This window comes from Apostichopus japonicus, chromosome 15 (assembly GCF_037975245.1).
Source record: "Apostichopus japonicus isolate 1M-3 chromosome 15, ASM3797524v1, whole genome shotgun sequence".
NCBI classification, from domain to species: domain Eukaryota; kingdom Metazoa; phylum Echinodermata; class Holothuroidea; order Aspidochirotida; family Stichopodidae; genus Apostichopus; species Apostichopus japonicus.
Genome location: NC_092575.1, coordinates 18,764,211 through 18,775,962, shown reverse-complemented (window position 1 = coordinate 18,775,962; position 11,752 = coordinate 18,764,211). Strand labels below are relative to the sequence as shown.

At 35.3% G+C, this 11,752-nt stretch overlaps 1 protein-coding gene across 1 annotated transcript; it reads right to left on the bottom strand.

Moving 5' to 3' along the window:
• Nucleotides 1-2,937: 2,937 nt before the first annotated feature.
• LOC139981538 (protein ABHD15-like) lies at nt 2,938-10,786 on the bottom strand. Its single transcript, XM_071993996.1, has 2 exons — nt 10,036-10,786; nt 2,938-6,562 (listed from the first exon to the last, which is right to left on the bottom strand). The coding sequence occupies exon 2, from the start codon at nt 6,024-6,026 to the stop codon at nt 4,611-4,613; it is 1,416 nt and encodes a 471-aa protein (XP_071850097.1). The 5' UTR covers nt 6,027-6,562; nt 10,036-10,786; the 3' UTR covers nt 2,938-4,610.
• Between the last annotated feature and the right edge of the window lie 966 nt (nt 10,787-11,752).

Below are 11,752 nucleotides of genomic sequence, written 5' to 3'. Positions count from 1 at the left end.
AAAATTGTATTCCTTGTATTCTAACGGAATTATATTATCGTACCTAACGGTTGTAACAATATTGATTATTAGACATTTTGAACGTACTATTTTTCTCTATATGTTTTGTTTTTGCAATGTAACTTCGTTAGTAGCCACGCCTAGGGTGATTGGGCGTGTGGGTGAGGACATACTCAAATCATGATGCTTCCCCAAGTCTCCCCTCTCACCATCACCCCCCCCCCCACCCTCCCCTCCAGTCGACTCTGTTACAACAAAACCGACTCTCTGTAACGTCTATTACTTTTTATTTTGATTAACATTAGGCTTACAAAATGCTACACCTTCCTGTTCGCCCCTGGACCCCCACATGTGCTGAAATCTCTGGAATGAATTTCTAAAAAATAGCTACAAGATAACTGTCTGAAGGTTCCCGGGCTTGGAATTCCTCTTTCTGACATGTGTTTTGTTCTTAAAGTCATATTTTAATCGTAATGATTTATTTGTCTTTGATATGACTTTACAGCATCTTAGTTCCAACAAATTATAGGTCTAAAAGTATGTTTATATTTATATCAATAAACTATATCAAACAACAGACTTTTCAGTTTGTGATTAAGCTAGAAACCATTACATACGCATAACCACAAGGCAAGCATAACCACAGGGCAAGCAAATTGACAATAAAAGCATAATCACCATACAAGCAACATTACAATACAAACATAATCACCATTCAAGCATAAGCATAATACAAACATAACCACCATGCAAGCATAATCACCGTATACGCAACACAATCACCATACAAGCATAGTCGATGGATACAAGCATAATCAGGCGCGTAGCCAGGAATTTGCCAAGGGAGGGGCGAAACTGTAGATTCGGCATTGCAAACTATCTAAGCGTAGCGCCATCATGAGTTGGCGCGAAACGTACAAGAAAATTTTGGCTGAAAATGCCTCCCATATCGCTGGAAATGGCACTTCCCAGGCCTTGTAAGTTGCATCTTAGCATTTTCTCTGTTGAAAATACTAGCGATATCATAAAAACATTAAAAAAATTTTTTTTAAATATGCTCAAGGGGGGCGGCTGCCCCCTTCGCCCCCCCCCCCCTTGGCTACGCGCCTGAGCATAATCACTACAAAGCATAAACACCATACAAGCATAATCACCATACAAGCATTTTCACCATACAAGCAAAATCACTATACAAGCATAATCACCATACAAGCAAAACCAAGATATAACAGCCGGAATCACTTTTAACTTGAAATACAATTAGCTATATAAGTAAGAGCGAAGACACATTTCTGTGACATTGAATCGATTTACTCGTAATCAGTAATAGTTAGTAATAGTTAGTCTAAGCAGAATTTAATTAAGATACACAATCCTTTTGTGACGACACTATACCAAGAAATAATTTAACCCTGCAAACAGAAACTTGAACCATTCTTGACACTCTGCATGAGCCTCGAAAAAGAATCACTTTCAAATTAAATTTCTATCGGAGATTTATATATTGTATTTGGGTAATAAAAGTGTCATTGGAGGTTCTTTGTGAAAGAAATGATTTGAAATTTATGGTTGTTTTATGCCTCTCAAGTTACTTTTAACTATCTATTCTGAGTGCATTTTTTCAACGAAAGTTGAGAGACAAAAATAGTCGTAAAGTGGAATCTCTTTTCCGCAAGAAAACAAATAAGGGGACGGTTTCAAAACAGATAGGTTGTTGCCAAGAATGAATCCTCCATCGAGGGATAAGCCTCTGACTTTGGAAGTCAGTGGATAAATAAAATCGGTGATTAGATTCATTCTTTGTTCTTTATTAGGAACTCTTCAAGAATTTTTATTATTTTTTTTAGGAGGTCATGCTTTCTTTTCTAATGATGTTAATAAAACGAGTGTCCAATGAGACCGTGCTGTAGAAAATCCTGACGTCACGTATTCATCGTAATTACGTAAATGCGTAGAGGCAATCTTTGCTTCAGCCAATTAGCTACACCATCGCTAGATCTCTTTATTTTGAAAGATATATACATATATATTCATATATATATATATATATATATATATATATATATATATATATATATATATATATATATATATATATATATATATATATATATATATTTACATATATATACATATATATATATATATATACATATATATATACATATATATTCATATATATATATAAATATATATATATACATATATATATATATATATATATATATATACATATATGTATATATATATATATATATATATATATATATATATATTTACATATATATATATATATACATATATATATATACATATATATTCATATATATATATATATATATATATATATATATATACATATATATATATATATATATATATATACATATATATATACATATATGTATATATATATATATATATATATATATATATATATATATATATATATATAAAATATTGTGTGTGTGTGTGTGTATACGAAGATTAATCTTTTTTGGCATGGAACTTTCAAAGAAGCCTAACTCTGATAATAAGGTGTTTTTTCTTCAGCCGGTTGGTATATGATTTTCTATAATAATATTGTAGCATTCTTTGATGTCCGCTCACATCATGCTTCAAAACATTCTGTACTGACTTACAAACAGTTCCTAATCTTTAGCTGACAGAAAACACGAACTGTATACCGTACTGCTCATACTGTGAAGAGTGTTATGAATATATCGACAATATTTTTCCAACTGGAAATTTTTACAGGCTTTATTCAACGGGTACATTGCACAGCTCAGTGCAAGTTCACAATGATTTCAATGTAGGATTATGGATTAGTCAGGGGGAGGATTGGGGGGGGGGGAACAGATAAAGAAGAAAATCGAATAGATTAGATTTGATCCATTTTTTATTCGTACTTATTTCAATAAAAATCTTTCTCTGATTGAAAATTACAAAGTATTATCTGAAATGTATTTAACGGCATGTTAACCAGCTCATCATAAGAACAATGTCATGCATCACTTCTTATACATATTAGTTCAAAGAGGTAAACAAAGAGAACAGTAAAAAAAAAGAATTATATCATAGCTGCAGATGTAAGCATCAATGATCTTAATGACCATATCGAAAAATACTTCTTCTTCTTCTTCCTTGTCATTTTTATATGTTTTTCTTCTCTTTTTCTTATTTTTTTTATATATTTTGAGTCCCAGGGTTCAGTTTTCAAGTTCACGTAAAAATTGAGTGAAATTGGTTCCTAACGTGTACAGTACGTTATATAGAGGGATGGATTAATTGTCTAAAGTATAGACTATAGTTATACTATATATAGTACCATTCCATGACTCAAAGGAAGAAAATAAAAACTCATTTGGCAGAGAAAATACAGTTTTCATAAAACAAATTTTAACATGATAACTAGTCAACTGTCATCTATAGATCAATATTATAATTTGGAGAAAGACATAAAATTAGCTGCAAGCTTTATGAGTTTACTACATAAACAAGGTACATGGTTGAAACATTTAGCAAGTTGGGTATACTTGCGCGGGTACTAACGCGCAATTACAGACGTTTATCTAATTCACCATTATTGTGGTAGTACTTTCGGCATCAACCGTTACTTGTCTTTCGGGCTCCCCACTTACGAAATATTCTGGATTAGTCACTGTGAGATACTCGTTACGTGCATGCGATAAAATACATTTTATTGCAAGTCTTAAAGGAACATACATATGTAATACGGAAGGAGATTATAATTTTCATGTAACTTTCTCCGGCAGGGACACAACTGAGACAATGAGTGATATAACAGTGTGAAGTCCTACTCACATGCCCCCTCCCACTTCCGTCTTCCCACGACTCCCAGAACCGCCCGCCCACTTAGATCATGACGTAGGCGTAGAGGTCACCAATGTTTATGGCCATAAAATTTTAGTATGCTAAACATTACTAAAAGTTGTCGAAAGTCACGTTGTTGGAAAGTTCTGAATCTCAATAATTACTCTCAGGCATAGAGGAGACAGTCGAATGTGTGGCTGAGGAAAATTGATTTGAAAGGGGGAGGGGGGTAGTTGAATAATTGTTAAAGTTGTAGCATCAGTGGCCATTCTTTGAATTTCTAGCATATTTGGGGATATATATTTAACGTAGCTGATATTACATCACCGACGGGGGTGGGTGGGTGAGGGGGGGGGGGGTAACGTGTCCCATTGAGTTAATGACAAGCTGTTCTCATTTTGAAGAAAATAAAAATAGTCGTGTAACTATACTTGAAGATCGTTTATAGTCAGCTTATAAATTCTTTATAGTCATCTTATGTTCGTTACTGTAAATATTTTTTTTCGATGTTCGGTTACTTCAACTTGTCTGTGGTTTACGTTGTAAGGTCAGTACGACATGTTTATATAAAAGTATCTATTGATATTTCCATTCGAATGGGACTGTTTAGTTTGAATCCTTCTATAGCATTCTTCAAATTAAGTTCAAGCTGAATAAGTCAAAACAGGGGGTTCGATGAGGCACTACATCCCCAGGCTGAAATCTTCATTACAACACAGTTTCTCTCCCCCACCCCCACCCCCACTCCCACCCCACCTCCTCTCTTCCCTTTTCTTTCATCTAGTACTATTATTACTATTATTAGCAGTAGTAGTATTAATATTATTATTATTATTATTATTACATTTGTTATTATTTAAGAGGTGTGGTTTACCCATCACTTTCAATACATTTTGACAATAATCTGTTGCTAAATCTAAAGCCCAGTTGTTCGCTTTCCATCCGTGTAAGAAAGAACCATGTCCTCCTCTTCTCGTGGTTACCAAGGTAACATGCGGAATGGTTTCAAACAAATCGAACGGAATGTCATTTTTCTGTACAACGGGATCATCTAAGCTATGGATACACAACAGAGGTATTGCTATTTCGTCAATTTCACTCAGTGGCTCATTTTGCTCGTAAAACCCCTCCAAATCCTGACAATTATCAACAAAAGGTATCATATTTCTGAGGTATTCCTCCGCTGACGAGGCACCGAATGCTTGATCCAAGTCGATTTTGCTTTGTAAGTGTCCTGCACTCCGTGACAACTCCACCTTAAGACTTTGTAGGAAGACCCATTGAGAAAAGTTGTTATGCTCTGAACTCAGTTGACGCTCGAGCGAGTACCATGGTGAGATGCAAACCGCAGCTTGTAGGTGACAAGATGAGCCATATTCCCCGAGATAGGCCAAAAGTAAACTGGCACCTGTCCCTACTCCCATGGATATTAACTTCCTCTTCGGATCCAGTTTTCGTACAAACTTGATTACTTCACGGAGGTCGGAACATTCTCCGAAGGACTGATAGTTTGATGAAGACGTCAAGGGTATTCCAGCGCTGCCACGTTTGCGAAAAACGACTGGCAGGAAGCCTTTACGATACGCATGCGCACATATGACAGCTTCCGATAATGCAAGAATATTGTTGCAAGGTATGACTAATACGATCGGTGCTCTCTTGCGTAAAGTGGGTCCATTTAGAAACCAATCGAGCCCTACGAGACCGCCATCTTCCGCCATAAAGAGATTACGTGTGAATGACGTTTCGTGACGACACATCCGAAGAAACACATTTGACAAAGTTTGAATCCAACCTGATAATAACCATGGGCTGCATCTGTATTCAGAGGTTAAAATCTTACAGTTTTGGGTGAGGAAATCTTGCATTGCAGAAGATTTAAAATACAATTTTGGAAGTTCACCTCTGGGAAAGAAGAAGAGAAACAACGATTTCACAGATTGTACAAAGTTTCTCCCAAAGTTGAGAATAACATTGCCAAGAAAGATGGCCGTCAGAGTTAAATAATGATGACATTTCTCCAAGTGGCATTCTCGTTGAACATTTGGCGTATCTAATAGTCGCCGATTATGTCCAACTGTATCATGATGATTTCTCTGTCGCCATTTTGAACGGGTTTCTGTTTTGGATATCATTTCTCTCCAGGGAAGTGTAATTGTCTGTGTAGTTGCTGTTGATCCAATCGACATCATTATTATCTTCCACGAACTCCAAGATTCTTTTTCATTCGAATTTTCGATAGAAATTCGTCAATGTTTGTGGATTTATAAAACGAACACGGATTGAAAAGTCCTTTATATATATACATATCCGACGAAGTAATATATCCATGAACCCAGTGAAACGTCAATGTACAATGAAGCAGTTTCACGACAACAACAAAAAGACCGGAAAATCGACTCACTTGTTCTGCTTGATCAAACAGCTCATAAAAAAAACTAACTCAGAATATGAAGGACATATTTATATATGTATATATATATGTATACATATATATATATATATTTATAAATGTAATATGTATATTTTTATTGTCAATTAAAATGGACATATCCCAGAAGAAAATGTAGGAAGGAATCGTGTAGTTTGAAATATTAAAAGCTCATAGTCTGAAATCTGGCAGAACCACTGCAAGGTTGGACATTTCAATTCGTCCGAAGGTAAGAATCTTTATAGTATGCATCCTTGAATTTGTGGTTATTTCCGTCCGACTTAATCGGTTGATGATCTGTATACATAAAGAAGAAAAAATAGAGTACGTGATAACTAAATCGTGTGAGATAATTATCTCAATTTGCGACAAATTGATAATTAAAATCTAATCCGAAAGCTCAAGGACTACTCTCTTGTCATGCAAAGTAAATTATCAAAAACCCAAGATGACGTAGTAACTATGCGAAGCTCACAGCTGGGGGCAAAAAGTGTCATTTTTCCACACCGTACTTCAGTATAAAGTCCGGCCATAAGAACAACAAAACATATGTGAGATAACGCAGAAAGTATGAAATTTGAGTAATTTGCCGGAATTGCTGACGATAATTCTTCTATCATATCAAAGCGTGAAGTACCGTATTTGTTAGTTAACATTCATTTGGTGAAGTCAATCTAGGATATTGTCTTTAAAATGATCAATTGCAAATCTTATATTTGGATTTGGCCGAATATTCGTGATATACAGTTTGTAGAATTGGCGGAAATTGACGACCAAATGCAAACAGCCTTTTTTTTTATTCTTCTCAATCAAATTGAATTGGTTGAGAGGGATGTCACCATAAAATAGAAAGAAAATAATATAGAACATTAAAACGTTTATAGTCGGAACTCGAAAAAATGCTGCACTCGATATCAATTTCTAACATCAAAAGAGCACTTGCCGTGTACTAGTATTGGTAGTAGTAGTAGTAGTAGTAGTAGAAGTAGAAGGAATAGTAGTAGAATCAGTGGCGTAGGAAGGTACTTTTGAGTGGGGGGCTGAAGACTGATGGCCGGCCTGGGGGAGGGGTCTAAGGGTCTAAGGGAGGGGGTGTCCCCCTCCCCTTTGGAATTTTTTTGCATTTCCAGGTGGCCTCAGATGCAATTTGGTGCAATATAGCACACTTCAACACCCACTTCAGTTTGTAAAGAATTTTGAATTTTCACCTGGCATCGATGCAATTTGGTGCTTCACATGAGATTTTGTTCTCATTTGGCCCGAAAAAGGGGTTTTCTGATTTGCGGAGCGGGGGGGGGGGGATACTTCCGCCCCAATATTTTTCACTGGGGGGCTGGCGCCCCCCAGCCCCCCGGTTCCTACGCCCTTGAGTAGAATAGAAGAAGTAGCAGCAGCGGCAGCAGTATTAGTAGTAGTGGTGGGGGTAGTAGTAGAAGTAGTAGTAGTAGAAGGAGTAGTAGTAGTAGAAGGAGTAGTAGTAGTAGTAGTAGTAGTAGTAGAAGTAGTAGTAGTAGTAGTAGTAGAAAACGTAGTAGTAGTAGTATTAGTAGTAGTAGTAGTAGTAGAAGTAGTAGTAGTAGAAGTAGTAGTAGTAGTAGTAGTAGTAGTAGTAGAAGGAGTAGTAGTAGTAGAATAGAAGAAGTAGCAGCAGCGGCAGAAGTATTAGTAGTAGTGGTGGGGGTAGTAGTAGAAGTAGTAGTAGTAGTAGTAGTAGTAGTAGAAGTAGTAGTAGTAGAAAACGTAGTAGTAGTAGAAGGAGTAGTAGTAGTAGTAGTAGAAAACGTAGTAGTAGTAGAAAACGTAGTAGTAGTAGTAGTAGTAGAAGTAGTAGTAGTAGTAGTAGTAGTAGTAGTAGTAGTAGTAGTAGAAGGAGTAGTAGTAGAATAGAAGGAGTAGCGGCAGCAGTATCAGTAATAGTGTTGGTGGAAATAGTAGTAGAAGTAGTAGTAGTAGAAAACGTAGTAGTAGTAGTAGTAGTAGTAGTAGTAGTAGTAGAAGTAGTAGCAGCAGCAGCAGTAGTATTAGTAGTAGTAGTAGTACTAGTACTAGTAGTATTAGTAGTAGTAGTAGTAGCAGCAGCAGCAGTAGTAGTAGTAGTAGTAGTAGTACTAAGTACTAGTAGTAGTAATTATAGTATTGGTAGTATTTGTAGTAGTAGTAGTAGTAGTACTAAGTACTAGTAGAAGTAGTAGTAGTAGTAGTAGTAGTAGTAGTAGTAGTACTAAGTACTACTAGTAGTAGTAGTAGTAGTAGTAGTAGTAGTAGTAGTAGTAGTAGTAGTAGTAGTAGTAGTAGTAGTAGTAGAAGTAGTAGTAGTAGTAGTAGTAGTAGTAACAAGGTTGGTGCTTTTTCTACTACTACTACAACTACGATTCTTTCAAACAAACATTTAACATTTGACGACTATACGCCAAAAGTATGCCCTGTCATTTATCTTAATTCCAAAGTTTAATTTTTTTTACTGTATGTTTTCACAAAAATGGATCTAATTTCAAAGCGTGAAATTCACACTGTTTGCAACACGTTTATAAATTCACATAAATAGAATAAATGATGAAGTTATAGAGAATAACTGTTTAATTACAACATTTAGCAAGAAACCACTGTTTCGTAAAAGTTCAAATTCCAATTCCGCATAAAAGTGAAAGAATATCAATATCTTTGGACATTCTCCCAGGCATTTGGAATTGAGATTATAGATAAGCGTAAAACGCAAGGTTTGCTCGTAACAGACGTATTTAATGATTCCAATCTTAATTCTTTGAATAAATATAGTCCTCATCTTGGGTCTCGGCTAGGCTCAGAGCGACATTTGGGAACAGACATGTTTTAGCAATCATCCTGATAAAGATCTTAAATTATTCTCTGATCCCTCATTCTCTTTTCATTCTTAATTTAACCATAAATGCCAGGGTAGATATAATGCCTTTGGACATAGGCAGGTTTATTCCGTAACACACACACACAACTATATATATATATATATATATATATATATATATATATATATATATATATATATATATGGGAATTTGAACTCTTACGAGAAAGTGGTTTTTTGCTAACGGTTGTAATTAAACAGTTATACTCTATAATCCCTATTTATTATATTGATATGAATTTATAAACGTGTTGCAATGAGGGTGAATTTCAAGCTTTGAAATTATATCCATATTTTCCCGTTTCTATTTATTTTTTGTTTGCTTATATTAATTAATTAATTAATATCTTTATTTATTTGGTTTGTTAATTTAACTAATCTACATTTCGCTAAATTAAGACATAGCCTACATAAATGTGACGAATATTAAATCTCCGTATATTTAACTAATTGACTCATAATTATGTTCATGTACAAATATAAATACAAATATTGATAAGACACATTGAAACTACATTTCAGTTTCATAATTTAAGTTCCATACCATGGAAACAAGAAAGGCAGAAAAAAGATAAAATTAAAAGTAGAACCTCATATAAATTATCATTCAAGGATATGAACTGTTAATTTTCGATCTATTTTAGTTGCTGGCTACACAACGGCAGTTACTACCCTGCATATTTTCCCCATTATCCTCCCTCTCCATCAGACGCACCCTCGTTCCCTCCCTCCCGTCCCATACCCTCCCGGCCCAAACGTGCACTAATACTCTATTATTTCACATATTCATAAACTAAAGTAAATCAAACACTTCATGTTTTCAGTTGCTGGAAAATGCACCAAACTTGCAAGTACATATAGTAGAAACACAATAAAAAAAAAAACCTACCTTATTTATTAGAAATCACAATACAAACTCCAAGACTGCAATTCCCGATACGTATTTCAATGATGACGTTGTACCCTCACATGCAAACGGGAAAGGGGTTGTATTTATTCTATCAGTATTGAATAGTTATAGGCTATCGTCTCTCACTCTTCCTCTTTATTCGTGCAAGCATAAAGTGTACCTTGCACTCATGAAGTACATTGAGCTGATAGCTGTCGTTCTGTTGTTGATTTTAAAATCGACGGGTTTAAAGTGTACTTCAATGCCTGGCATGCGACAATCGTTTATAAGTCCTCTCTCGGGCTTCTGTTTAACCAGGTGGAGAACTTTCCATAAGGACGAGGATGTTTAATTTGATAAAACGTGTTGGTTTTATTTTTTTGCTTTTTATCAGTCTCTTGATTTATTCCTATAACTGCCAATGACACGTGCACGTGTACGGCCTACGTCCTCAGAGGCGCCCACGTGCCAATCATAGTAAAACAATCAATGGATAAAGAAAAATTAAGGTTGATTTCAATTTCTAACAATCTTCGCGAACAAGCCGACCACTTGGACTTCGTTTCAGTTCACTTCCTCAGGTGTTAAACAAACATGTAAAGTACGCAATTAAGACGTTTCCTTTTCTCTATGTTAGATGCTTATTCTTCTTTTAAAATAGAAATAAAAAATTAGTCCAATTGAAAAACTGTGTTGGCAATCAATAAACTCGTGTGAAACCCTTTCTCGCTTAATTTCGTCTTCACTGTCGTAAATCCCACTAAATATGTTCACGTGCTTAGGGAGCACTACCCTTATATAATATACATGCCACTCTCGGGACTATTACAGTTGACAGAATGTGCTATCTTCCTACGACAGCCACACGCACGTTTTTCTTATTATTACTTTGTTGAAATAAGCCACTCCTACAAATGGGAGTGGTCATGACGTCATTGATTGATTCGATCAATGACATTGCTTCAAGAGGCAACACTTATCCATGTAGAACTACAAAGCTTTCGGCATATAGTTTAGAAACAAGCAGTAGTACAATTAAGTTTACGCACGCATCAACCTATTGACAAGACCCTATAGTAAAACAGAAATTAGTTTAGAAACTGTTGTATTACTTTCCCCACATCAATGGATGCGTTGGGACAAGGAATGTACTTAGACGTATATATTTGTGTGTTACTTACATAACATAATATCATTTTCCTATGGTTATATGATAACATGGTTAGTGGTTACAATATCAAGTTAAGGAGCAGTGTGGCAGCAACACAACAGGGCACCGGTGCTGTAAATGTTAACGGGTCCCCAACGAGATTCTATGTATTACCAACACCCAAACATGGTTTGGTGTATCACTTCAGCGAACTTGTTTAGTTTTCGTGATCAGGTTCCATCTTGGATCAAATTTAATCTGACCTTAAGGAAATTAATATAAACAAGTGCTCGGTCAAACCATATAAGATATGAAAACTAAATCCTATGTACGTTTTTTTAATCCTCGGGTATTACAGTTACTTGCAATACATGCCCGTCTCTATAAACAAAATAATGGCTTCTTATATATAATCAGAGATTCGGATTGGATACTTGCATTGGTTGATACGTGTAGCTAAAGTTTTTGGGAGAAACAATAAACTGTGCGATTTTACTATTTTCTGCTAATTGAATGGCTTTTCTACCATCTGATGGGATATTCCAGTATCACAGCCAGTGTAAATAC